The 27,947-nt window shown below is 57.7% G+C and overlaps 1 protein-coding gene across 1 annotated transcript in view; it reads left to right on the top strand.

The window, feature by feature from the left end:
* Positions 1-4,684: 4,684 nt before the first annotated feature.
* SPEG (striated muscle enriched protein kinase) overlaps positions 4,685-27,947 on the top strand; it is a 54,595-nt gene continuing 31,332 nt past the window's right edge. The window contains exons 1-6 of the mRNA XM_046643717.1: positions 4,685-5,199; positions 14,168-14,257; positions 14,338-14,674; positions 17,410-18,695; positions 20,550-20,693; positions 20,986-21,168. Coding sequence (XP_046499673.1) covers positions 4,821-5,199; positions 14,168-14,257; positions 14,338-14,674; positions 17,410-18,695; positions 20,550-20,693; positions 20,986-21,168 — 2,419 coding nt within the window. The 5' untranslated portion in view covers positions 4,685-4,820. The remainder of the gene's footprint in view (positions 5,200-14,167; positions 14,258-14,337; positions 14,675-17,409; positions 18,696-20,549; positions 20,694-20,985; positions 21,169-27,947) is intronic.

The raw sequence follows: 27,947 nt of genomic DNA, 5'->3' as shown, positions 1-27,947 counted from the left end.
GACTCACGGTCATTTTTTTCCTCCCCAGCGCTCCCATGGGGGGAACCTTGCAGGCCCCAGAACTACCCCCAATCAACCTGTAGTGGAATCGAAATAAGAAGCAGCGATTCCAGTGTCTTCACACTGGGATAGAGGAGGAGGGATGGGCGCGGGCTGCTTATCCCTGAGCCTGCTGCGGGCTCTGGCATCCGAGCTGGTCTCTCTGTGAGAGGACACCTGGGTAAGGCTGGGCCCATGGGGATAAGAGGTGGTGTGTGTACCCGTGAGTAATTTCTGGAGCCTCTTGGCTCCGCCTTCTTTCCCCTGAATGAGTTGTGTGCCATCTACCCCACAAAGGATAAAGGGACACGTAGGTCAGAGACGGTCTTAGAGACAGCCCCATCATCCAAAAATAAGCTCAGCTGCAGACGCGTCACTAAGGCAGAGCGAGTGTAGGAATCCTAGACTCTCACAGTCAGACCTCAGAGTCCCCCAAGCAATGACCCCCACGATGCAGAAATCCCCTCGCCAGCCTTGCCCCAGCACCCGACGGGCAGGCAGCAAGCTCTGCTTGAATGTCTCTAGTGTCACAGAACACACTACCTTCACGGTGGCCGCTTCCAGCTGGCATCAGCTCTGAAAATCAGCCCTTTCTTCTCGGCACCTATCTGTCTCCTGTGACTCTTACGCACTTGTCCTCAGAGAGAGAAAGGAGGCCCAGACCACCCGTGTCTCCCAGGGGGGACGCATTCTTTGAGAAGAGCCTTCCTGGGACTAGAAATTCTGGTTCTAAGCCCTCCGCTTTTGTCTGTCTCCTTGGGAGCTGGACAGTGACCCAGGAATCTAGGGCAGGGGAGATGGATGTGGTGCTCCCAGAGAATGGACAAAAATAAACCAAAAAAGATCTGGGTCTCGTGTGGGCATACACGTACGGCCCATCACCTCCACGGCAAAACCTCTCTCTGCTCTGTGGGACACTCTGGTGTCTTCTCCTTCAAGACTCTGAATGTCAAGAAATAAGAGGGCTCACAGGTGGCTGACTGGCTTCTCGCTGGGCCCATGGGGCCAGTTCTAGACCAACTCAGACCCCATCTGAGTAAGTGGAGTAGGAAGGACGGTGGAGGCAAATAAGTCCCTGAGCCGGGACCTGAGGTCTCAGTGGGCACTTTCCTACCCTGTCTGTCCACTCCGGCTACCCTCTCACTCCCGGCCCCTTGGGACAAAGCATCCCACCCATTCACTCCCTCCCTCTTCCTCCTCTCGCCACAGCCTGCCCAGGACACACACACAAATACGTCAGCGATGTTTGATACAACACCTAAAATGTCAGCTACCCAAGGGCAAGGTTTTTACTCAATTTATTCACTACTGTATCCCTGGTGCCCAGAAGAGTGTTTTGTCCGTAGAAGGTACTCATTAAATATTTAAATACTTGTTGAATGAATACCCACTGGGCACTTTTATTTACTTTTCTCTAAATTACATATTTACCAGAAAGGCTGATGGCCCCCACTTCATTCAGTGATTCTACCAACATTTACTGAGCTTTTACCATGTTCCAGGCATGTGGCGCATCATTATGACTTGGAGGAAACTCCCCACGGCCCAGAGAGGTGGGGTGAATTGCCAAGGTCACACAGCATATCTGTGGCAGAGGAGGACTAGGCCCCCGGCTCCTTGGCCTCCAGAGCCCAGATTTCTTTCCATGACACCACAGGCTTGTGATTGCAAGGCAGGCAGATTGGCAGCACACACCCAGCCTGGCGCCAGGCCGCGGGGCACTGTGGGGCCCATGCTGAGGGACAGATGAACGCCTTGGAGCCAGCTGCCCTGGGTGACCAGCCTGGCCAGGGCCTGACTGCTCCGGGCTGCCGCAGCTAGTGTGGGCTCCTCCAGGAGAGGGCGCCCGCGACTCACACGGCCTGCGCCCTCCCCAGCAGGCCAACACGCTCTGGGCGCACACATCAATGAACACCCCCATTATGGACATTCGGACGGGAGACCCACAAGCCTGTTCCAGGCTCTGTGCCAGGCCCTTCTAAATAGTTAATATTCATTTTAATATTTAATATAATGATTTAAAACCATTGCAACAAGCTAAGTCAGATCATGTAATTCCTTGGCTCAAGATCCTGAGATGACTCCCCGTTTCTCCAGGAATAAAAGCGTCGTGGCCCACAGATGCTCAGCTGTCTGATCTCTGTCTGACCTCATGTCCCCCCAGTCTCCCTCTCTCCCTCCAGCCCCTCTGGCCTCCTGGCTCTTCTGGGAGCCCACAGGGTATAGTCCCACATCTGCGTCCTGCCCAGACTCTGCCCCAGTACCCTCCTCTCCCCTTCAAGTCTGGCTTGGCTGTTCCCGGGGAGGCCAGCTCCCGACCCTGGGTCAAAGTACAAGCCCCCACCACACTCCCATCCCCCTTACCCTGAGTTTTTCCTCAGCACTGTCTCCTTCGAACGATCTTTGTCATTTCTTTACTTCTTTGTATTTGTCTCCTTCCAAGGGGGCAGGAATTCTTGTCTGTTTTGTCCACTGCTGTATCTCTAGTGTCTGTTGAATGAATGCATAAACCGTGAGGTGGGCCATGCCCATTTCAGAGATAAGGAAACTGAGGCTTAGAGTTGTTAAGGGACTTGATCAAGATCACACGGTTCATTTACTCAACCAGTCAACCAGCCAACATTCACAGACCACCTACTGCATTCCAGGCAAATTGCTGATGCACAGTGCTAGGTGACTTTGGGTTATTGGTTTCTAAAAACAGTCTCTAGTCTTTGTTCTTGACATTCCATCTGCTTACAAGGCCTTCCTCCACATTTTTACCTTTTAGAATTCAATTTACGTTTAAGAATTCAATTCATCATCAGTGGTTGCCAGGGGTTGGTGGAGGGGGCGTGGCTGCCTACAAAGGCGATGCTCGGGTGAATCTTTAGGGTGATGAGACTGTTCAGTACGGTCCTGGGGCAGCAGGTGCACAATTTTCTGCATTTATCGAAACCTGGAGAACTGCACGTCACAAAGAGTAAGCTTTAATGTATGCAAACTAAAACAGAAAATTTCCTTCTTCAAGGCCCTTAGTCCCTCTGCACATAACTCGGTATTTAAATTATTTCTTTCTACCCCCTCCATGCACACACAGATACACGCACACTTTGACTTGGGTCTCCCAGGATGACGGTGGGAGATAAGGAGGCGACAGTAAGAGTACCTTTCTCCATCTCTGAGTGGCTCAGGCTTCTCCCTTGACTGCTCTCTGCCCTGCCCAGGGCTCAAGGCCAGGCCTGCGTTTCTCCTCTGGACTTTTTTCTTTTTTAACTTTTTATTTTGAGATAATTATAGACTCACACGCGGTTATAAGAAACAATACAGAGAGATCCTGTCTACCCTCCACCTGGTTTCCCTCCATGGAACATCTTGCGTAACTATAGCACAATATCATAACGAGGAAATTGCCACTGATACAGTCCCCCACCTTTCAGATTACCCATTTTACATGCACTCATTAGTGTGTGTATGTGTGTGTGCATTTAGTTCTATGCAATTTTATCACACGTGTAGACTCATGTGACCACCACCGAGTCAATCAAGATACAGAGCTGTTCCATCACAAAAGTCTCACCTGGACTTTAAAACCAATAATGTTCTATTTTGATGTTTCTCAAAGTGCAACTCTTACACGCCTCAGAGTCACCTGGGCCACTTGTCAAATGTGCAGATTCCTGCCCTCTCCCAGCGCCCCCTACTGATCCTGCGTCTCTGGGGGTGGGGGGAGTCTGAACTTTAACAGACGCCGGACTTCGAGAACCACTGGTCAACTGGCCTCCAGCTCTCCCATCTCCAATTCACCCTCCACACCGTGGCTGCCAGAGGGATCCTTCTAAAACACAGCTCTGACCATGTTATCCTGCTGCTTAAGACCCTGCACTGGGGCCCAACTGCGGCCAGCATAAAGACCTTAGCAAGCAAACTCTCTCCACCAGACCCCAGCTCCCACCTCCACTCACCCGACCCCATTGCAGATCATTCCCTCCAAACTCCTCTCATCCTCAAAACACATCATCTGCTTTCATCACGCTCTGATTTCGGTCATGCTGTTCCCTCTGCCTGGAATATCCTTCCCGCTCTTCTCTGCCTGTTGCAACCCTATTCAATGACTCATTTTTACAGATGAGGACTTGGAGGGTGAGAGGCGTTTGGTGTCAGCCAGCAAGTAAGGGAGGACCAGCTGGGAGCCAGAATCCACCTGACTCCCCGCTCCTGGTCTTACTGATCACGGGGCTGTCATGGAGGCTGGGGGAGGCTGCTGGTCCTCTTCCCCACTGTCAGCTCACCTCCACTTGGGCTTGCCTCCCCATCTGCCTCCCAGGCATCTCCCCAGGCCTCTCCCTCTTCCCCAGCCGAGTGGGACTGGGAGTCAGGGCCTGAGAGGAGGGAGGAAGGGAAATGGGATTGCACCCAGGGGTAACCTGACTCCCGGGTTGGGGGCAGGCAGATCACGGCGGGGAGGGGGCTTGGAACAAGTCCTCAGGGACCCACTTAAGCCGGGGCTGCCGATGGGGGTTCCTGGAGGGAGAGAAGGAGAAGAGAGAAGTCCAAGTTCCCTCCTCTGCTGCCCCCTCCCTCCACAGCTCTCTCGCAACCCGAGCCGGGGGGCCTAAAAATAGCCCCCGAGGCGCAACCACCGGCCGCCCTGGTGACCTTCTGGGTAGCACAGGCCGAAGGCGGCGGGCAGCAGGAAGGCAGGGCGCCGGCCCCCCAGGACTCATCTCCCAGGGCACCATCCCCGGGTGCCCCCGTGGCCGTCCAGTTCCAGCGTGTCCCCAGCCCAGCTCGCAGAGGCCATGCAGAAAGCCCGGGGCATGCGAGGCGAGGACGCGGGCACGAGGGCACCCCCCAGCCCCACAGTGCCCCCGAAGAGGGCCAAGGTGGGGGCCGGCGGAGGCGTGGGGGCCGGGGCGCCCGTCTTCCTGCGGCCCCTGAAGGACGCGGCGGTGTGTGCGGGCAGCGACGTGCGGCTCCGGGTGGTGGTGAGCGGGACGCCCCAGCCCAGCCTCAGCTGGTTCCGGGATGGGCAGCTGCTGCCGCCGCCGGCCCCCGAGCCCAGCTGCCTGTGGCTGCGGAGCTGCGGCGCGCAGGACGCCGGCGTGTACAGCTGCAGGGCGCAGAACACGCGGGGCCAGGCCTCCTGCGAGGCTGTTCTCACGGTGCTGGAGGTTGGAGGTAATGGGGGGGCTGCCCTCGGCGGGGTGGGTGCGCAGAGGTAGACAGGGCTGCCTGGGCCACGTGGGGGAGGTACCGGCTCATCCAGCCTTCTTCCCAGGCGCTCTGACTTCTCAGCGGCACCGACCCAGAGTGCCCAGCAAGAGGAAAGTGCAGGGAAGGGGTATCCAGGTTGAGAGGCTCCCCAAAGGAAGGTCAGAGGTCAAGGGTCAGCATTTGGTAAGCAAAGCCTGAGCCCCCTCAGGCCCTTCTGGGAATTCACAGTGAGAGCCTTCCTAGTTTCCCCCTAGAGAGAGGCCTTCTGGGGAAGTCATCTTCATCCCCGCCGATGATTTAGGCTGGACATCCCTGATCAGCCCCTTACAGGTGTGTGCATGACTGAAGGAGGGGCCAGCTGCCCCCCGGCAGCCCCAGTGTTGAGGGGATGGGTGAGAGCTCCTCGAAGCCCAGGCTGGGGTAGGTTGGTGTGGTCGGCACCAGGCTGGCTGGAAGAGGCCAGTGGGTGGACAAGTATAAACAGGGTGCAGAGCATCAGTGCTGGGGGCCTGGGTGTGTATGGAGGTGGGTTTTGAGAATCCACGTGCAAGCATGCACTCGTGCAGGTGTTATTAAGGTGTCATTAAGACAGAGCCTTGGCAAACCAAGCCTGGAGAAATAGAATTCTGAGAAAGTCTGCTGCGGTTAGGGGAGATGGCAAAGAGTGTGGGGGCCACTGAATCTGTCCTGGGCATTTTCAAGAGAGAATTCTCACTCCAGCTCGTGGTGTCTTGTAGGGGTGTATCCTTGGGGGCTGAGGAGGAGGCTCAGGGAAGAAGGACCTCAACAGCTAGAGGGGAAAGAAGGCTCTAGGGTGCAGCTGAGTCAGGAGAGGAAGCAGGGGCTCAGCTCCCTCTGTCAGCATCTCTGCTTTCTCTGCAGCCCCACCCTGCCCACCCTCCTACAGTCTTCAATGAGAGACAGGGCTAAGGCTGGCTTCTCTTGGGTGGCCTCACACCTGGCCAGGTACTGGCTTTCCTAGCGTGGGGTTAGGGGGTGGGGCATGTCCTAGCAAAGCTCTGAGGTGGGGAAGGATCAGATTCCTTGGGGATCTTAGCTCTGGTCCCCTCGGGGGCAAAGGGGACTGAAAACAGAACATAAACTGGAGGGCCAGATGGGTAGCTTGATGAGAATACAGCTTAGGGGAGAGCGATGTTAGGGAGGGGAAGGAGTGGGGTGGTCACAATGTTGGTTTAGAGTTAGGAAGGACCACAGAGAACCACAGCTCCAAACACTGCCTTTTACAGGTCAGGACACTGTGGTCCAGAGTGCAGGGAGATCTGCCCACAGACACATAGCTACTTGTGGCCCTCCCAGAACTAAGAATTGGTCATCCTCCTTTCTGCTCTGCAGGCTTTTTACTACCCCAGAACTTCCTGAGGGAGGAGAGAGAAAGGGAGGGGGAGCTGTCGGTTATCTGGAGAGAGCCCTGACCTCGCCTTCTGAAGACCAAAGCCCCAGCCCTGTCCTAGGCCCCCAAAGTGGGGAGAGTGACAGGGTGCTAGAGCCCCCCCAGCAGGGCTGTATCCGCAGCCCCCTATAATCTGAGGCATGGTCGGCAGAGCTGAGTCCTGGCTGCATACGTCTCCACAGAGGCTGGGGCTGGTTCCAGGCTGTTCTGATGGAACAGCATGTTTGAAAGGTTTGGAGTGAGGAAAGGACCCTGGGTGCTGTGGGACTGGATTTGGTGCCTTTTGACAGCCGTGTTAAAATAGGAAGAAGAGGGGCCAGCCTGGTGGCGCAGCGGTTAAGTTCGCACGGTCCACTTCAATGGCCCGGGGTTCGCCGGTTTGGATCCCGGGTGTGGACATGGCACCGCTTGGCAAGCCATGCTGTGGCAGGCATCCCACATATAAAGTGGAGGAAGATGGGCATGCATGTTAGCTCAGGGCCAGTCTTCCTCAGCAAAAAGAGGGGGATTGGCAGCAGATGTTAGCTCAGGGCTAATCTTCCTCAAAGAAAAAAAAAAAAAAAACAGGAAGAAGGATGGGCTGCAGCAAGTCACATTTGAGAATTTTTTCATACTGGTGAAATCTTTACCCCAAGGGCAGCCTGATAATTATTGTTAACCGGTAATAATTCTTAGTAGTAATTTATAATAATATGAATAGCTACTATGCTACTGTGTGGCAGGCAATATGCTGTCATATCCTTTGATACGTCATTTAAGTCCTCAGCAACCCTGGGGAAACTGAGGCCCAGAGGGATTAAATGACATGTCCTGTTGTACAGACAGAAGGTGGCAGAGCAGGAATGGAAGACTTGGTCTGTCCCACTGCAGAGAATCACGAGCTTCTCTACTATGCACCTCCCACATGATTTGGGGGAGGGAGGGGCTTTGCTTTGGTGATGTTGGGGGACAGACTAGGTGAGTCTGGCTTCCTCCTCCTCCTCCTGTCCCTCTCCCCAACCTCTGCCCAGGGACCCGTCCTGGTCAGGGGCATCTGGGCAAGCAGCTCAGTGTTGCTCAGACTCACTCACAGAAAACCTTCTTGCTTGGGCTCAACAGCAGGAGGACTTTAGGGTTCTCGAGGAAGCCCAGCCAAGACCTGGCTACGGAGGGAAGGAGGCCGTTTCCTGGCTGGGATTGCAGTCTGGCTCAGCAAGACGGGGTGATGCTAAGGTTCCTGGCACTCTCGAAGCCTGAGACGTTAGCTCAGGGATGGAGGGATGCTGGCATGGCTGGGGGAGGCTGGGGCCTTAAGAAGACGAGTGGGCTGCAGGCTGGAGAGTTTGGAGGATGGGAAACAGGAGGGTGGGATTTGGGGTACAGAAACAAGGAAAGGACAGGCATAATGAAGATGGCACAGAATCAGGATACTTGTAGGCCCCTCGTCATGTGTGAAACACCCTAACCCATTTAGGTATTTAATCTCCTAAGCTCCAGGTTACTGTTATGACCATTATACATATAAGAAAACTGGGGCTCAAGGAGGAGATTTATCCAAGGTCATGTGACTAGCGATGTGGCAGAGTCAGATCTGAAAGCTGGGTCGCTGAGTCTGGGTCCACCTTGCCTGTCCTCAGCAAGAGAAGCTTGGGAAGAGTAAGGCAAGGATCTGTCTTCATAACCATCCTTCTTTCAGTATCCCCAAAGCCAGCTTCTGGCTCCATCTTCAGGATGGGCAGGCATTCTTCTCTTTCAAAACATCAGGCTCCCACCTGCACTGGCCTAGGAGCCATGTGCAAATCAAATGACCAGAGCAAGTGCCACTCTCAAAGCTTGGAGCATGTGTGGTTGGAGGGGGAGGCCTGCACTAAAGGGTGGGAGGTAAGAGGAGAAGGTAGCACTGAGAGAAGGCACAAGCTGACGATGCTCACCGCGTTTGTTAGTTGGAAGTTTCATAGCCAGGGTCTGGAAGACTCTAGGGTCAATCAGAAGGGCCAAAAGTCAACAGATGGTAGTGAACCATGCGAGGAACTTGAAGGCATGGAGAGGAGAGCTTAGGGATAGGGAGAAAGGGCAAGAGAAAAGTGGAGAAGACACCGGAACCTGTATTGAGGAACAGTCTGCCGTTATCATCTTTTTCACCTGGAATTTAGAATGTGTGATAAAACACCAGGAGGAAACTAGTATGGAGTTGGGAATGGGGATGGAGAGTGTCACCATCCATTCATGGCAAGTCCTAATCAGGGAGAGGAGGGGCCGGAGTGGGAGCAGTGAGGAGCCCTGGGAGGCAAGAGAGAGGGGAGCGGAGGGGCCCCGAAGTAACCAAAGCCCATGCATAACTTTCCTGAAGCCAAGGCAGGCCCCCCCAGGAGGATCCTGGATGTGAGATGGTCACTTTTCCAGCTCTTTCTCGGAAAAGGGTCTGGGTCAGGACAGAGAAGGGAGGAAGGCTGGATGAATGAGCTGTTCCAAGAAGACTTAATGTCCCCATCCCTGCCACCCATCATCCTCTCCACCCCCAGCTTTGCCACCCCCTCCCATAATTATGGAGTACCTACTGTGTGCTAATCACTGTTCTAGGTGCTTGGGATACATAAGTGGGGGGTGGGGGAGACACCCAAATTCCTGTCCTCCTAGAGATTACGTTCTAGTGAGGACAGACAGACAATATGCAATAAACATAATAAATAAGTAAAAATTATATAGTATGTCAGAAATACAGAGCAGGGGAAGCAAGAGGAGGGAAGGGAGAAACTGAGCTGAGGCAGGAAAGAGGGGAGGCAAAGAGGAGGGATGGGGGTGCATCTGGCTCAGTGGAGGGTCTGCATGAGGGATCAGACACCGCATGATGACTCGGGTTTTCTCTGGTTAAGGGGAAAAGCTGGCAGTGCAGAAATTGGAAGTCTGGATTTGGGGAAATGGAAGGGGGCCATTGCTGCCCAGCCATGGAGGAAAACTGGGGCGACCTGGGGCCAGCTGGGGGAGGCCCACCCTGCGAGCATGCCCCAGGCCAGCCCTGTGGGGGTGAGTGGTGTAGGCCCAGAGCAGGAACACAGAATCCCACGGGCCCCTCCTCGGCCCAGCTGTCCCGTCACTCACGCCCGCTGCCCATTGGTTATTTTTGCTACGGAATGTGCCAGCCCCTCGGATTCTCCTGGGGAACAGGGGCTCAAGTTACCCCCTCTCCTCTCTCAGCTCCCCCATCTGTGAGTGGGCATGTTAGGGGGTGGGCAGGGAAAGTGCCCGTGGGCATCCTGGGTCCTCTGGCTGGAACTGATAGGGACACACACGTGTACCCTCCATTCAGTCCCCGTGCATGTGTCTGTATGTGTACCATCGGCTTCCGGGGGTCTGGGAAACAGAACCACGTGTATGCACCCAGAATGTATAAGACATGAACTTAAACTTCAAAATCAAGAAGCCACAAGCTCCCGTAACTCCAGGAGCCAAGTAGAAACTGAAAATGAGTGTGGTGCTGCTGTCAGCCGCTGAACTTGAGCATGCCACCTGAAATATTGTGCAGGCTGAACCAAACTCATCAGTTGCCTTGTATTTATTTTGGATCCATGCTTTAAAGAAAGAAAGTTAAGGAACCCACTGACCAATCAGTATGTGAGGCTTTACGGCCCAGTGGTCAATATCTCAATCGCAGTGCCTGGGTCAGAATCCTGGGTCTCCCAATTATTGGCTGTGTGAACTGGAGTAAGTAACCTCTCTGTGCCTCAGTCTCCCACCTTGTTGTGAGGATTAAATGAGTTTCCTTGCATCGTACACAATGCTCTGTACATTACCAAGCATGCCTAAGTGTTTATTACTTAGTACTCACATTTCAGAAACCAGGATTGGCACTGCTTGTGCAAGCTGGCGTGGGAATTTGGATCCGGGAGACACGTGGAGACACAGAACCTGTGTGGCTGCAGCTAAGTGATAGGACTTCTCTGAGCCTTTATCACTTGCCATTTTAAATGGAGCCTGTTAAATGTTCATGAGGGTTTCAAGCTATGGGGTTACCTTGATGAAGTAACATTTGAAAAGTAGCTGGCACTTAGTAAATGCTTAAGAAATTTACAATGATTGTTGGGGTGGGGGGAGAGTAGTTTTGCGTAAGCAAAGTGTGCATGGTCTTGTATAGGAGGAGGACAAAGAAAGCCTGGTGAGGATGCTCACGCATGAGTGAGAAGGTGGGTTCTATTAGTGAATAATGGAAGTACCTCTGGGTACCTGTGTGTGTGTGCATATGTGTGTGTGTCAGGGTGCAGAGACAGCGTACCGACCTATCAAGAAATTCTAGGGCCCTGTCTGGCTTTCCCGAAGAGTCTGGGGGTTTTCCTAGTCTGGGTCCACGTCAGCACGAAGCCCCCCAAAGAGGACCCTTGCGCTGTGTATGACTTAGGCTCCCCCACCCGGCGCTGTGGCCCTGCGGCGTACTCCCGGCGCGGCGAGTTCGGTGGTGCCTGGCACGGCGTCCGTGTGCGCATGTTTGTGGAGTGAGCAAGTCCAGAGGAGGCTGACCTTCCAGAGCGGCCCCGCGGGAGGCGGGTGGGGGTGGCGTGGAGGCCGCGTTGGGCTGCCAAGGAGAGATTGGCCTGAAGCCTCCTGGGGGCCATTGCACCCCTTTCTGTGCCTCAGTTTCCCCATGTGCCCAGGACCAGGGAGGCCGATGCGGGGTGGGGGTGCCGGGAGGCAGGTGAGCGCCGCCCCAAAGGAACAGGCGAGGGCAGGGGTGCCAGGTGGGGTGCAGGCTGGCGGGGGAGGCGCGGGCTTCGGGCGCCGCCGCCTTACCCCCGCCCGGGCTCCCGCGGCCTCGCGGCTCCTTCCGCCACCCGCGCCGGCTCCCGCCCGCTCCCCAGCTCGCCCCCGGCCCCGCCTCCGACTCCGCCCCGCCCCCGCCCGTCCCCTCCTCGCCCGGCCGCCGGCCCGGCCCCCTCCCCCGCCATGAAGAAGCTGTGGGTGAAGAAGCGCTTCCAGGTGAGGGCTCCGGGGGCGGGCGGCGCCGCGAGGGGGCAGGCAGGGCTGGGCGCCCCGGAGGGAGGGCGGGTCACCGCGGCGGGCCCGGGGAGGGGGCGCCGGGGCCGCGCCTGCCCCACCCTAGCGCCGAGGCCGCGGGCGGGCGCGCTCCGGGGGGCTCCCCGCCTGCGTCCCGAGAGCGCAGGCCCCTCCCCGCGCGGCCGGGCAGACCCCCGCGCCCCCGATCCTCGCGACCCCCCTGGGGGAGCCCCCGCGGCGGTCTGCGGCGTGCAGCGCCCACTGGCTTCCCGGCCGCCTCGGCTCCCCTCGCCTCTGCCCAACCCCGGCTCCGGCCCCCGCCCGGCTTTCCCCAGCCCCCCACTCTGGAGCCTTCCATCTTCCGGAGCTCTTGAAAGCAACGCACAGGGATCCGCGCTGAGCTCCATCAATTCCCCAAGCCCTGCCCTGTCCTCTGCGTACCCGGGCCTCCTTCCTGCATTCGCGAGGCTCCGGCCTCTCGGGGACCTTGCCCTCTGTCCCGCATCACCCTCGCCTGCCCGCTTGACACCTATCCCAGGTGTCTGTCCTCCTCCCAGCAGGAATCTGTGTCCTTGTCCCTTCATCTCCCAGTCATCCAAGCATCCTCCCAATCTCTTCCTTCACGTTAGCCAGCTGCCTATCTTGTCTCCTAGCCTCTATCTTGAGGGTGTCACTCAGGTCCCCAGTCCTGTGAGCCTCTGCTCATCATGAGTCTGGGCGTTTGACCCACAGCCTTGCTGTCCTTTCTCTCCTTCCTGCCCTGCTCCTCCCCGGAGCTCCAGCTGGGAGGGCTGACAGGCAAGGAAGAGTGGAGACATTCCCTACAGGGGAAGCTGGCTGCCCTGGTCTCTGTCCGACCCCCCTCCCCCCATTGGCCCCTGGAATGACTTTGTTTGATACATAGGTTTGGATGGGAGGTATAGGGACGTCAGGAGCGAGCCTTCCCCTCAACAACTCATTCTGGCTTTTCTCTTTCAGAAAACCGGCCACTCCCGCAGGGCCTTTGGCCGACTCACCCATGGTGCGTGGACCGTGGGCTCCCTGCTCTAGCCCATGCCCACTCCTCCTCTTGGTCCATGTCCCCTTATGGGGCACCCAGGCCCTGAAGATGGCCCATGAGATGTGGGACCCCCCCCATACACCCACACTCACCCACGCACCCAAGAAGGCCCCCTCTGCCCTGCAGCTGAGAGGGGACCCAGCAATGGGGGTGGGGCTCACTAGCACACCCCACCGTCAGCCTGGGCTCACTGTTCTCCATCTGTGGGGGCCGAGTGGGGATGAGCTCCCTGCCATGCTTTGGCAACCCGTACATGGCTCCTGCTTGTCACGGCATTCATAGAGAAACTGAGGCACAGAACCTGATAGAATCTGGGAAAGTAAAAAATATGCCCAGGAAACTTTGCTCCTAGCCTAACCACTGGGCATTTGTGAGGACCATTCATCAATAGGGAGAGATTGAGAGGAGGGTGCCTGTCACATCATGATGCAGAAGATGGGGGCCAGGGGGAGTTTGCAGGAGAGAGCAAAGCACAATGCAAATATTGTAATAGAGGGTGGGCCTGATGCCTGATGGGGGTCTGGGGCTGTGACTGGGCCGAGTACAAGCAGGTGTGTGTGTGTGTGTGTGTGTGTGTGCGTGCGTGGCCAGTGGGAGCACCAGTAAAAGTGCCAAGGGCACAGGATCGCTGGGGGAGTTGGAATAAGCCACAGCCAATGCATGTGGGCTCCCCCGTGCTGGGCACAGAGGAGCCTGCAGGCAGTCAGAGAATGAGATGTTCTGCCCACCCCAGGTGTCTCCCTCCCCCCGTCCCGTCCCCACAGGGCATCTCTGGGCACTGGGTACCCTCATGCCCCCTCTGTCCTGCCTGCCCACCATGCCCTGCCCCACAAACGCTCTGATAACAGTCTGTCCATGTCTCTCTCCTGCTGCTCCTATGGAAGCGAAGTTTTCCGCTCCTGCAGAAAGCAAAGTTACGGTAGGAAACGCTCCTGCCCTAGCCCTCCACTCCCCTCCTTCCTGCCCCCTCCGGCCTCTCCTCACCCTGCCTCAGCTGCACCCGGAGGTGTTCCGCTGGTTTGGGGTGGAGGACAGGCTGGCCCTGCGGCTGGGCGAGTGCCCTGACAGTATGACTCTGAGGTGACTCCTCTTTGTTCCTGGGGTACTGGAACCCAGAATTTAGAGCCTTGGAACCTAGGATCTTATTTTGGGGCCTGCACAGGAACTTAAGCTACCACCGACAGGGGAGGAGGGGGAGGGCTGAGGCCCTGGTAATCCATTAAGTGGCTGGGAGGGGGTCCGTAGGTAGCTTTGAGGGCACTACCAAGTAGGCAGGGGTGTGTAGCCAGGGCCGCAGAGATGGAGCCAGGAGGCTGGCATGGGAGGGGTTACCCACGCAGCCCAGGATGTGGGGGACAACAGAGGGGAGAAGAGAGGTGCTGGCAGCCCTACCAGTGGTAAGATGGAGCCTGCGTGGGGGAGGCAGGAGGTGACATAGGGAAGAGTTGGAGTGAGAGGGAGGAGGGCCCTGCCCACACAGACCCCTTCTTCTCCAGACTCGGAGACGGGCGAGGATGACATCAGCGATGTGCAGGGGACCCAGCGCCTGGAGCTTCGGGATGACGGGGCCTTCAGCACCCCCACGGGTGAGCTCTCAGGGGTGCTCAAAGAGCAAAGGCGGGCTTCCCAAAGAGGTGCCTCGGTTTCACCGTGCTCCTTTCTCTAGGGGGCTCTGACACCCTGGTGGGCACCTCCTTGGACACACCCCCGACCTCCGTGACAGGCACCTCGGAGGAGCAAGTGAGCTGGTGGGGCAGCGGGCAGACGGTCCTGGAGCAGGAAGCGGGCAGCAGGGGTGGCACCCGCCGCCTCCCGGGCAGCCCAAGGCAAGCACAGGCAACCGGGGCCGGGCCACGGCACCTGGGGGTGGAGCCGCTGGTACGGGCGTCTCGAGCTAATCTGGTGGGCGCAAGCTGGGGGTCAGAGGATAGCCTTTCGGTGGCCAGTGACCCGTATGGCAGCGCATTCAGTCTGTACAGAGGACGGGCGCTCTCGATCCACGTGTAAGTAATGGCCTCACACGGGCCTGCACTGTCCCACCTCACCATGCTGTCCTGCACTGCCCCTCACCGCTCCGTCAGCCTCCACCCCCCCATCGGCCCTGCACCAGCCATCCCTCTGTGCACTTCTCCACCCCCCACTGCTTCTACTCCTGTCCCAGCTACCCACCCTATCTTCCCACACCGCTCCATCCTCCTCCTGTGCCATCACCACCCACATCCCCCCGCCCCCACTGTCCTGGCTCACCATGCCATCTCCATGGTCTCGTGGACCCCTCTGCCCTTTCCCCTTCTCCTCCAAGATCTCCACTTTCCCAGGGGCCCTCTCCTGCCTCGCCCATTTAGGCTCCAGTTGTCCCCAGGATTCCCCCCCCCTCGGGGGCCCCCTCCGTGCCTGCTGTCTCAGCAGCTGCTGCCTTTTCATCTCTCTGCACATTCCTGCTCCCATGTGGGCCTTTTTCTGGGAGGAACGGAACCTTTCTGCACGGCAGCTCCCGGGAGAGCAGGAGAGAGCAAGGGAGCAAGAGCGAAACCAGGAGAGAGAAGAGAGTGAGGTGGTCAGGGGGTAGATGGGGCCAGGGGCCTGGGAAAGCAGGAGGAAGTAGGGGGTGTGGGAGGCAGAGGCCAGGGCAGAGAGGGTTGGAGACGGCCTGGGGCGGAGGTAGAGGGCTTGAAGTGATGGAGGCGGGGGTGCATGACAGACCTGTGGGAAAGGCCCAGGGTGGGGTTGAAGGTTGTTCTGGTAGGGGGGGGTGAGGAGTGGAGGTGTTATAGGCATTGGAACCATTTTTCGAGATTTGGGGGCTGGCACAGGAGGGAGTGCTATAATAGAAGAGGGGAGTGGCTGATGACAGAGGTATTGGGGGGCATTTGGGGAGCCGAGAGGGGGCCTGATTTGTGATGGGTATGGGTGTGTGGGGGAGGTACCATCATGGAGGAGAAAGAAGGGGCTTGTGGGGGGATGCTGTTTTCAGGGTGTTTGGAGTGGCTAGTGGTGGGCAGGGGAGAGGTCCACGCAGGGCCAGGGGAGGCTCCCTTGTTCTATGTAGTTGGCATTAACCAGGCACTCCGGTGCCCTGGACTTGCCTTTTCCTTCCCTGCCCGTCTTTGCCAGGCCCCAGCCGAGCCTGGAGTTGCTATGGCAACTTCCGAGGAACCCATCTCCTTAGTGATATCTGTGGTACAGAGGCTGGCCTGGAGCTTGAAACTGCCGGCAAGAGGCCTCTTCTGCTGTCCCCAATTTCTCTCCATGCCTCACCCAGTTCCCAGAGGCCATTCCTCGGGAACTCTGCCTCCCTGCAGGTGGCTGGCTAAGGTTCTGCTCCCTAGGCCAGTCTGGATTGCCATCTCCTTTCCCCCCAAGTCAGAGGTGGGGTCTGCAGTGAGGGTGGCTGACTCAGGTAGTCTCAAACATCCTTACACTCAGGCACCCCTACAACTTCTGCTCGTGGCCGGTACTCTACTATTTCCCCTCCCTTCTGTGCCCCCAGAATCCCAGACGTTTTGGAGGGAATGAGGGCTCAGGAGTCAGACCTCTTGGGTTTCAGTCCTAGCACCAGCCGTTTCCTAGCCGTGTCACCTTGGTAAGGCACGCCACCTTCTTAAGCCTCAGTTTCTTCATCTGTAAATGGAGGTAATAACAGTTTTCATCTCAGAGGATTGTTGTGAGGATTAAATGACTCAATGCATTTTAAGCATTTAATACGTGCCTGGCACACAAGTACTCAATGAGCCATTAAGTTTTTATTAACCTCTCTCTAATGTGTCAGGTATGGTGCTAATATCTCAGATTCCTTTTCTTGCTGATATTTATGTTTGATGTGCCCCCCAAGGGTCCAGATGGGGGAAACTGAGGCCCAGCTCTTGGGCATCAAAGTTCTGGAGGTGAGAGGGGTACTCAGGGCTGGCCAGCTCCTTCCCCCCTCCTCTTCCCCCACACTCCATATTCAGGCCCACGCAGTAGTTATTTCTGAGCTGAGTTATTTCTGAGCGTCCCCCTTTTGGGAGCTTCTGTGCTTCTCAGGGGGTTTCCAAGGACTCAGGTAACTTTCCAGGGACAGGACAAAGTCAAAGGCTTGTACTGGGGCAGACTGATGGAAGGGAATAGTAACCTAGGTATCCTAGTCTCCTACCCCAGGGACCCCAGCTGCCACCTCTTGTGTCCTGTCAGCACTGGTGATGGGCTCAGGTCTGCGTAGGTGCTAGGTAATCCCAGGGACAGGGGCACTGCTCCCGGAAGGCTTGTGCCTGTTCTTCTAGAGGCCGCTGTGAAGTGGGTATGTCCCGCCAAGGATGGGCAGGGCTGTAGGGGCCAGCTGGGGGCAAGAACGAGTGGGAGGCTGCATTCCTGAGAGGGCCCCTCCCCATCCAACCCTCCCGCCTTCCCTCACCATTCATCCTTTGAGTCCTGAGCCTCATTCTTTTCTCTGCCACCGCTCAGTTCTGTTTCTGCTGTTTCCCATCTTCCGGGGCTGGGGGGAGGGGGCTGGCCAGAGTCCCTGGGGCTGAGTCTGTACCTGGACTTAGCCACTAGAATCTTCTGGTGCCTGAGCCGCCAGCCTCTCCCCAGCACCTGCTCTGGCTGTGCCTTCCTCTTAGCGGGGAGGGGGTGGAGGGTCTGGCCCATGTCACCCCCAAGCCTTCCCAGCATGCCCCACCGCCCAATCCCTGTCACGAGCTGAAGGTCTAGGAGGGGAGACCCCCTGAATCTTCGACCCCTCTTCGTCTTGGTTCTGCAGCAGCGTCCCTCAGAGCGGACTGCACAGGGAGGAGCCCGACCTTCAGCCTCAGCCGGCCAGCGAAGCCCCGCGGCGCCCGGCTCTACCTCCCCCCTCCAAATCCGCGCTCCTGCCCCCACCGTCCCCTCGGGTGGGCAAGCGACCCCCGCCGGGACCCAGTGCCCAGCCCCCGGCCACCCCGACACCTCCCCACCGGCGCACTCAGGAGCCCGTACTGCCAGAGGACACCACGGCCGAAGAGAAGCGAGGGAAAAAGTCCAAGTCGTCGGGGCCATCGCTGGCGGGCACGGCCGAGTCCCGGCCCCAGTCGCCGCTGAGCGAGGCCTCGGGCCGCCTGTCGGCGCTGGGGCGCTCGCCCAGGCTGGTGCGCGCCGGCTCCCGCATCCTGGACAAGCTGCAGTTCTTCGAGGAGCGGCGGCGCAGCCTGGAGCGCAGCGACTCGCCGCCCGCGCCCCTGCGGCCCTGGGTGCCCCTGCGCAAGGCGCGCTCGCTGGAGCAGCCCAAGTCGGAGGGCGCGCCGTGGGGCACCCAGGAGGAGCTGCGGGCGCCCGCGGGCAGCGTGGCCGAGCGGCGCCGCCTCTTCCAGCAGAAGGCGGCCTCGCTGGACGAGCGCACCCGGCAGCGCAGCCCTGCCTCTGACCTCGAGCTGCGCTTCGCCCAGGAGCTGGGGCGCATCCGCCGCTCCACGTCGCGAGAGGAGCTGGTGCGCTCGCACGAGTCTCTGCGCGCCACGCTGCAGCGCGCCCCGTCCCCTCGAGAGCCCGGCGAGCCCCCACTCTTCTCCCGGCCCTCCACCCCCAAGACTCCGCGGGCCGTGAGCCCCGTCGCCGCCCAGCCGCCCCCTCCGAGCGTCGCGGGGAGGCCCGAGGACGAGCCGGGGAGGCCCCGGAGCCGCGGGCCGGCGGGCAGGACGGAGTCCGGGGAAGGCCCGCAGCAGGAGGTTAGGCGCCGGGAGCAGTTCCCGCTGACCCGGGGCAGGGCCATCCAGGAGTGCCGGAGCCCCGTGCCGCCCCCCTCCGCCGAGCCCCCCGAGGCCAGGACGAAAGCCCCCCCGGGGCGGAAGCGGGAGCCCCCGGCGCAGGCCGTGCGCTTCCTGCCCTGGGCCACGCCGGGCCAGGAGGGCGCTGCTGTACCCCAGACCTTGGAGAAGAACAGGGCGGGGCCTGAGGCCGAGAAGAGGCTGCGCAGAGGGCTGGAGGAGGACGGTCCTTGGGGGGCCTGGGACCGCCGAGGGGCCCGCAGCCAGGGCAGAGGTCGCCGGGCCCGGCCCACCTCTCCTGAGCTCGGTAAGACTTCGGGGAGGGCTGAGAAGGTGCTGGGACCTGAGTGGGAGGGCGTTTAGGGAGAACAAGGCTGCTAGGCAGCTGGGAGGATATGGTTTCCGAGGGAAGGCATAGACTGAAGCTCGAGTTGGAGTGAAAGATTATGAAGGCCCTTGTGCCAACCCCTGCCTACTGATGAGGCAGTGTGAGTGTTTGGATGGAGGCTGGGTGTAGCGGAGGTGTCAGCAAAGACCCAGTGCCCGGACGTCTGCCATAGGTCCCCTGGGTCCAGTGGCCTGCTAGTCTGTTGGGTTAGGGACCTAACCGTGAAGAGGGGCACCCGTGGAAACCTAAGGAGCCCCTCCACACGCCACCCCTCTGTGGGGGAAGAGATGGAAGCCCATCTCAATAAATAGGTGCCTGTTCCAGGCAAGCTTTGGGCCAGTCAACTGTCATCTCTGCCCCCCCGATCTCGGCACCATCCCTGATCCCTCCGTGGCCACTAAGCTCTGACCCAGGCTCCCTTCTAGCTTCCTCTCTCTGGTCCTTGAGTCCCTGCATCCCTGAGCTGACGGTGGTCACATGCCAGCCTGTGTGTTATCTCCCAATCTTCCCATGGGTAGTGACCAAGAGCCAGAATGCCCCTGCTTCTGGCTCTCTTCATCTCGAACATCAGCTTGGGGCCCCTGCTAGAGTGAGGAAGAGGAAGCCATCCTTGACTCTCTCCCATCCCCTGCTGCTTCCCTGGGCCAGATGCTTCTACCCACTGCTCCCAGGACACCCTGTCAGTGTCTCTTTCATTGCACTTCCCACTCTGTATTTTTCTTCAGCAAAAATTGCTTTTTTGTTTAAATAGTACCATCTCAAAATCTTTGGAGATGGTTAGGCCCCTGTCCAGCGTCCTCCTAGCCACCATTGTTGCATACCCACAGCCATGTCCCAGGCATTATATTAACTGGGCACTTAGGGGTGTTATTTTGTTCTAATCTGTATACCAGCTCTGCAAAATGTTGGGTGTTATTTATCAGTCCCATCTTACAGATAATAAAACTGAGGTGCAGAGAGGTTATCTAATATGCCCAAGGCTGTGTAGCTAGAAAACAGCATAATTGGGATTCTGAGTGGTTTTTGGCTTTCTACACTGTGTTTTAGCTAGATTGTAGACTGTCAGGGTTGGAACATGCCCCTAGAGATCCATGACAGTGGAGTTTTATGATCTCTGTGTGTACAAGCTTCCTGTAAGTAAGGCGCACATCTCATTTCCTGTTGCATCCTTGGTACCCATACAGAGCTCAGTATGCAGTAAGTGCGTTGTTACTGTTTGGTGAATGGACAGAAATGAAAGCCGATTTCAGGAGGCTGCTTAGAGGGCAGGACACCTGCTGCTCCCACTTTTGAATCCAGTGGCATCACTAATTTGTCAGTTTACCACGTGTTGCCCTGTGACATCACTGTTTTTGCCTAAGTCTCGGGTTCTATTAACTTGTCCTCTGTCTGCATGGAAACTGGTAAAATCTCGTGCCCCTCAGAGGGCCTTGCTCAGGGCCTGATCTACCCTCCCTGATGACTGATTTGGGTGAAGACACAGTGCGGTCCCTACCTTCCTCCAGAAGCCACCACTCTGTCTGTGCCTGAAGTTGAGGAGCAGCCAGGCTAAGAGTCCCGGCTGTCCTGTCCTGTTTGAGGACCCTCCCTCAGTCTTCCTTTCTTCCTGTCTCAGGACTGTCCCGAGAGACACCCTTTGATCCCCTGCCCCCATCTTCTAGAAGCCCTTCTCTGGGTTTGGCTTTCTAGGATATGGGTCTGCCATCACCCACTCTCCCCGAGTCAGCCCCGCAGGGACCCATCCCCTCACCCTGTCTCTCGTGTCTCCTGCAGAGTCTTCAGACGACTCCTATGTGTCTGCCGGAGAAGAGCCCTTGGAGGCCCCCGTGTTTGAGATCCCCCTGCAGAATGCAGTGGTGGCCCCAGGGGCGGACGCGCTGCTCAAGTGTATTGTCACTGCCAACCCGCCACCCCAGGGTGAGCTCCAGGGCTGGGGCCAGGCGAAGGTGGAGACGGAAGGGGACGTTCCCCCACCCCGAGTCCTTGGAAGGAGGGGTTGTGGAGGTGGTGGAGATCGTCCACGCCAGGGGGCTGGCCTGACTCCTGTGTGTTAGGGGAGCTTTCCCAGAATCCCAAAGAGGGGCGGGCAGACCTGGCTTCTGCGAGTGAGGGGAGGTCTCTGAATTCCCTATGGTGGGGTGCAGGGAGATTTGCCCCAGTGGGCCCCTGTGGGCCATGGCAACCCGATCACCCCATTGCTTCCCCTCAGTGTCCTGGCGGAAGGATGGGTCCCCACTTCGCAGTGATGGCCGCCTTCTCATCCGGGCTGAAGGCGAGCGGCACACCCTGCTGCTCCGGGAGGCCCGGGCGGCCGACGCCGGGAGCTACACAGCTACCGCCACCAACGAGCTGGGCCAGGCCAGCTGTGCTGCCGCGCTGGCCGTCAGACCTGGTAGGGAGCCGCGGGCCCGGGGGCAGGTGGGGCGGCCAGTGACCCTTCCCCATGGGCCCAGGCTCCCTTCCCACTCCCAGCCAGAGCTGGGCTCTCGACCAGCGGGCACAGTCTGTTCTCGGTGTCATCTGCTCTAGTGGAAGCATTTTAAATGGCCTTGGCCGTGGGGCAAGGGCTAAATTCCCTAGGCACACACCAGGCTGGCCAATTCATGAAGTCAGTGAAATTTGCCTTCAGACATCCCGTACATGCCATCCTTCTTTGGCATTTACCTGAACCGGGTCCTGTGGGGAAAGCAAATTACCCTGGAGTCTCCAAGAAGAAGAATCTCCCAGCTCAAAGGGCTTAAAAGCCATCAGGAGCCTTCTGAGGTCATTTCCTCTCCAGAACAGTCCCCTCCCCCCAGTGAAAGGCGATGCTTTTAAGTGCCACAATCCTTCCCCTTCCCTCGCTCGGTCTATTGAACCCAGAGCCCTAAAGAGGGTGCAGCCGAGAGCACTTCGGGAGAGGGCAGTGGCTGAGGCGGCCTTGTTTTCTATTTTTGTGAAAGCCCTCACTTGGTGTTGGACTACTTCCTTTGGGTCTAAGCCTAGTTTCTTTCTGGTTCAGGGCGGGGCTGGACTGGTGTCAGCGTGCATGGCCAGTTCAACTCATTCAGGTTGCTGGGCCTGACAATGTGCTGACCCTGGGCAGTGGGGGTGGGGGGAGGTGAGGCTGGGAAGGGGGCCTTCCAGAAGGAAAAGGCGCAGACTCAACCCTCAAGGATATCCCCATTGGGCCATCAACCTAGATCAGAGGAGCTAGGCTGGAGGACAGTGCAGGGCAGGTGAACCCAGTGTCTAGAACAGTCGGGCAGTGTTGTGGGGTACGAGACGGGACAGCAGGGCTCTCGAGTGGGTTGGGATTTAGACTGGCAGGGGAGGGGCTGGGCAGGCCCAGAGGGGAATAGCACACGCTGTTCTGTTCCTCATCATGGCAGGAGACAGGATTACAGAGCCTGTCTTGCTGTGGTCCCAGGGCCTTGGCACCTTCACCGGTGGATGGTATCTTCCCAGTCCCTGTCCTGCATTAGGTCCTTTTGGTTGCACGCATATAGCTTTGTAGAACGGCAGGTCTGTATCTTCATAGCTTACATACCCTTCCCAGGAACCTGTGTTTTTAGGCTTTCTCCTTCTCTGTGCCCCGCCCACCTTGGTGAATCATACCCATCCCTCCGCTGCGTGCTTCTGTCCTTCCATCACCTCTGGGATCTGGCTTCTGACTCAGCTCCCAGCTCCCCTTAGGGGGCTCAGGCCTGGCTCCAGGACTCCAGTCAATACCTGGCTTGAGCTGAGATTTGGCTAGGGGAGGGGTGTGTGTGTGGGGGGTGGGGGGGTTGTCCCAATACTGGCTCAGGGCCATCTGGGAGCCTTTTAAGGTTGGGCAGGAGGCTCGGGGCGAGGCAGCTGTCAGCACTTGCCTGGGAGTTCTGGGTTTGCCACACCGAACCTCCCTGCGCTTCACTTTCCTCATTTGTAAACCAGAGATAATTATACCATCCTCGAGAATGAAGGCAAACGTGTGAAGGAGCTTTATGAGCTGTAAAGCTGTGGACAAATGTTAGTTGTTAGCGTTATTAAGCGGTGATGTTATGCACAGCAGCGCAGGTTTCCACGAGGCTCTGGGAAGCTGCCTTTTCCTTTTCTGCCCCTTTCTTCAGGCTGTCCGTGCCTTAGGGACGCCTCCCCTGCCCTTGCCAGGCCCGCAGCCGCAGCCCCTCCTATTTCCCAGCCCCTGTGTCCTCAGCCCTTCAAGGCATCTCTGCGCCTTCTCCACCCCGGGGAGCCAGAAAGGCTGTATCACATTAGTCACTTGCATCAGGCGTTGCCACAAGAGAACAGCCCCCATAAGTCAGGCTGGCTTGAGGGGCGGGCGCGTGGGTCTAGACTCGGCTCTCTTGGAGGAAGCTGACTTTCTTACCCTACAAGGCTCTGTTTGGTCCAGAGCAGCTGGCCGGGGGCCAGTGGACCCAGAGCTGCAGGCGTGGGTGGAACCAGTGGGTGGCACCGAAGTTTGGCAAGGGCAGGGTGTGTCCCAGGCCTGGAGTCTGTAGGGAGTGAGGGGGTGGAGCTAGGGAAGGGTGTCCGCAGTGTGACTATGGCGGGGTGGCCATGGGTTGAGGGAGGGAGTGTGCAGTGTCTTGTGGGAAGAGACCTCGTGGAACCACCTCCTTTTCTTGCTTCCTCAACCCCCACCCAGTGTCCTCTTGGGGTGCCCACCCCAACAGGACCTGCTTTTGACAGCCCACAGATCTTAATTCCTGGTTGAAAACTATAGGAACAAGGAATGAGTGGGTAACTGGAGAATGTGGTTACCTGGGTGCTGTGGTTTGGGGAGCAATCTGGTTCTCACCAGCCCTGGCAGCCCCACCCCACCCACCCCCTAGATAACTCTGCTGAGACCACAGTCCTTCTCCCAGGGGGTGTGTGTACTGGGGCAAGGGGTTGGGCAGTGTGAGAAGTGTACTTAACCAAAGCTGAGCACTCTGGACTGCTGCCCACATCCGTCTCACAGCATTTATTGAGTACCAACTGGGTGCCAAGTGTGCCTGTCTCTAAACACTTTCTTGTGTATGGAGCATGCCACATACTTTTTTCCAAACCCTTTCACATCCCTTCCCTTCCTTGAGCTACACTGTGCCATAAATATCCCTCAGAGTGGTACTTCGCAGGTGTTAACAGTCCCATTTTACAGATGGGAAGATACAAACACGGAGCTGTAAGGTGACGCAGAACTGGCACGAGGCTAGCGGCCTTTAATGATTATTACTACAATCTGCTTTGGGATGTTCTAAGTAACAGGTGATTTAAAGCAGTGGCAGTACTCACCTGAGAAGCAAATAAACTTAGTGTGGATGGCAGATGAAAAGAACATGACTAGTTAGCCCTTCATATGTACTCTGAGCCCTTCATATGTACCAGGCCCCGTGCTGATTGAATTATCACAGTTAATCCACCTGTGAAGTGGGTTCTGCTATTATGCCCATGTTACAGATGAGCAAGCTGAGACTCAGAAAGCTTTAGCAAGTTGCTCTAGAGCAGCGTTGATCAACAGGACTTTCTGTCAGGACAGAAATAGTCTATATATGCACTCTCCAGTATGGTAGCCACCAGCCACATGGGGCTGTTGAGCATTTGAAACACGGCTCGTGCGACTGAGTTGCTGAACTTTTTCATTTCATTTCACTTTACTTAATGTGTATTTAGTCTCGGTGGCTAGTGGCCGCTCTATCGGGGTGCTTGGCTCTAGGAGTAGAGGGCCAGGGGGAGGCTGGACTTGAAGCCCTGTCCCTGGGTCTCCGGAGCTGACACTCGTAACCACTGCCCTGCCCTGCCCTGCCCCCTTTCCCGCTACCCTGAAGAGGCCCGGGGTTGAGTAGGATTCTGCTCCTGAGCTCACGGGGCAGAGACTGCCGAAGCCGTCTGTGGTGCATCAGCCTGGGGGGCTTCTCTCCTTCCTCTCTGGACTCCCCACTTCTGCCTCGCCTGTGGTCCTGCCTCGTCTCTGCATGCCTGGTGTGCGCACTCTCGGCTTCCCCACCGTGGGCTCTGGGCAGGAGGAAGGGGGCTGTGGGAGGCTCCGTGCGTCCCCACCTCCATCCTGCTGCCTTCATGCCTCCTCAAGCTCAGGTCATGTTTGAGGCCAAGCTTCTAGCATTTTCCAGCTGAGACCTTGGCCTCTCCACTTTTCCGTAGCTGGCCAGTTTTCTCATCTGTAAAGCGAGGGTCATTATAACTCTGGGGCTGCTTCCTCGGTGAGGTGTGTGAGGCTCTATAGGGCTGATCATTTAGCTGAGGACATTTGGGCCAGAGGATATGGCTTATCAGCCCTCATTCTGGTCTCACCTATATGACTGACACCATCACAACAGAGGTTGTTTTGGGGGGTCATGAATACAAAAGGAAAGGAAGAGAATCACACCACCGGCGTCTGCTCCCCTCTTCTCCTGGCCCTGGTCCCGGCCGGTGCTGCAGACAGCAGGTGCCCCCTTGTGAAAGCAGCGGCTGCCCCTGGAGGGGATCTCAGAATGCCACACGGGCCCATTGTTCATCCTTGATGGGAGTGTGGACACATCTAAAAAAGCAGCATGGGCCCTTGCCCAGACTCGGCCCTCCTTCCCCACCCCTGTCTACCAGAAGTGAGTCAGCCCCAATGGGGGTCTCCCCCAGGCTGCTACCTCAGAATGGGGGTGGTCACACGAAGCCTGTGAGAAGAATAGGGGTCTCACGCTGTGGGCGCTGACACTTTGTCCAACAGGGAGCAACCCCGAGTCATCACCCATAGGAAACAAGCCACTGCCACGGCAAGGTCAGGCTGACCGCGTGGAATTCTCTCTGCTTCCTTGTCCATTTTAAACCAAGACGGAAACACCCTCAGCACAACTCTTAAGGGAAGACAGTCGAGACAGCACCTGTGGAAATTCCCTTCTGCAGGCCAGTCTGTCCTCTTTGTCCCTTGCTTAAGGGAATCGCCTCTGAGGGCCTGCCGAGACGGTGCCTGCAGACAGCGGGCTGGGAAGGGCCAGCCGCCTAGACGTGCTGCTTCCCTCCGGCACGTCACTCCCTCCCTGAGACACCTCAAGGAGCTCCCCTTTGCCTTCAGAGGATCCCCTCTGGACCAGAGGATGACGCGAGGGTGACTGGAGGCAGCTGCTCTGACATTGTCACGTCCACTTCTCTCTTTACCTGGTTCCATGGCCAGAAAGTCGAGCTCTAGTTCTCTGCTCGTGTGCTTTGCCTCTGAACGTTTGCTGGTGCGGTTTCCCCTGCCAGCAGAGTTTTTTCCTTCTTAAACCAAATTCTTCATTCTTAAACCATCCCTTCCCTCAGTTCCCTCTTCTTCCCTGAGCCAAAAGCACTGTCCTGCTCTCTGTAATCCCCTGACCCCATCTGCCCCTCCCTTGCCACCTTATTTCTGCTTGCTGGTTTAACTGTGTATCTGGCTGGTCATCCCTACCAGCCAGAAGGCTCCTGAGGACACGAGCATGCCTTTGCCTCTCCTTAGCCCTCACAGCCAAAGCTGGAGGCCCTGCTGGATAGTCAAGGGCGGGGTGGACCGTAAGGACTGTGTGTGAGGTGGCAGTGGGGAGTGGAGATCCCAGTGACTTTCCAGGCCCATGGAACAACCTGGGTAGCACACAGAGGCTGCCTGGGACACACATCTGCAGAGAGTAATGAGGATCTGCCTGAGAGTGGAGGTTGGGATGGCAGAGGAGGTGATGGAGCGGTGCTCCTCAGAGTGTGGTCCCCGGACCAAGGATATCAGCATCGCCTCGGGGAATGTGTTAGAGACATGCATTATCGGCCCCGGCCAGACCTAGGGAATCAGAAACCCTGGGGGTGCGGCCCAGCAGTCTGTAGTGTAAGCAGCCCTCCAGGGGATTCTGGTGCATGGTGAACTTTGAGAACCACTCTCATAGAGTTCAGACCTTGAGCCTCAAGGTGGGAGGCCAGGTGGTGCAGTGGGCAGCGCACCGGCTGTGGTCAGCCCTCCGGGGTTCAGGACCCTGCCCTGAAGTCTAGTGGCCGAGTGAGATAGGCCTCAGTGATACCATCTCTTAGCATTGTCCTCCTCCCAGGAGGGTCACAGAGGTCCCTGAACTTTCCTGTGCATAAGAATCACCCGGGGTGCTTTTAAAAAATGCGGTTTCCTGACCCCCATTTCAGGAAATCTAATTCTTCAGGTCAGAGTAAGGCAGGCCCAGGAATTTATAGTTTAAGCAAGCTCCCAGGTGGTCCTGATGTGGGTGGTTCAAGAACCATTCGGATGGATGGAGAGGGCCTTGCATAGGTGGATGTGACTGTGTCTGTTGAGAGACCACCACAGGGATATTGGGACCCACTGGTCTGGGGAAGGAGGGAGGGTGGGCTCCCCGACTTGTGGGCTCTCCAATGCCCTTATTTTCATTAAGTGAGTTTGACCTGGCAGCAGTGTTGAAAGGCTAGACTCGTGCCTGGGGTCAGCGTGTGTCGGGGCAGCAACTCCATGGCAGGCACATGTGCATCTTAGGTTTGGGGGCACCTGCTTCCCCTCCCCGGCTGGTGTAACTGTGTTTCCCACAGTAGAGCCAGGCTTGTGGGTAGAGCAGGGCTGGGATGTAAGGACTGGTTACAAAGATCATTTTGGCTATGGAGACAGTGAAAAGTGAGATGGCACCAGAGCCTGGCGTGGAACCCCAGAGGCTCTGGGAGCTGGTGACAGACATCCCTGATCGGCCTCCTTGATGTGCAGTTTTTGGGCTACAGAGGGGTGGGGGCCACTGCCTTGTTTCTCAGAAGCCTAGTTCTGCCCCCTCTGGAGCCTGAGCCTCTGGCCGGGGCTGCTCTGACAGACCCCCTCTCTGAGAGGCTGGAGGACCCAGGCTCACTTGATCGCTGGATGTCCCCAAGGTGCTGTTCCCCTGGCCACCACCAGGGGTCTCTGAGGCTCCCTGCAAACCTTCACAGTCCAGCTTTAATCTCTGCTCTCCCTCCCTGGGCCCCTGATCGGCCTCAGCGCTGTCCAGCCTGGAGGTGACCCTGGACGGGAGAGGGCACCCACTTCCAGGGGCCATGCCTGTGATCTCAGCATCAGCTAGTGGCCAAGCCCCGAGCCGACGCTCACCAAGTGCCATTCTGACTTCCCTCCCCTCCCCACCCCCCACCTCAATTGGCCAGCCTGCAGGGTGGGCCCCCTCCTCTGCTGGGCCCCCCTCCTTCTTCACCGGCAGTGCTGGGAAACACAGGTCATAGCTTGGGAAT

This window comes from Equus quagga, chromosome 17 (assembly GCF_021613505.1).
Source record: "Equus quagga isolate Etosha38 chromosome 17, UCLA_HA_Equagga_1.0, whole genome shotgun sequence".
In the NCBI taxonomy this organism is placed as follows: Eukaryota; Metazoa; Chordata; class Mammalia; order Perissodactyla; family Equidae; genus Equus; species Equus quagga.
This window is presented reverse-complemented; position numbering and strand designations above follow the sequence as displayed.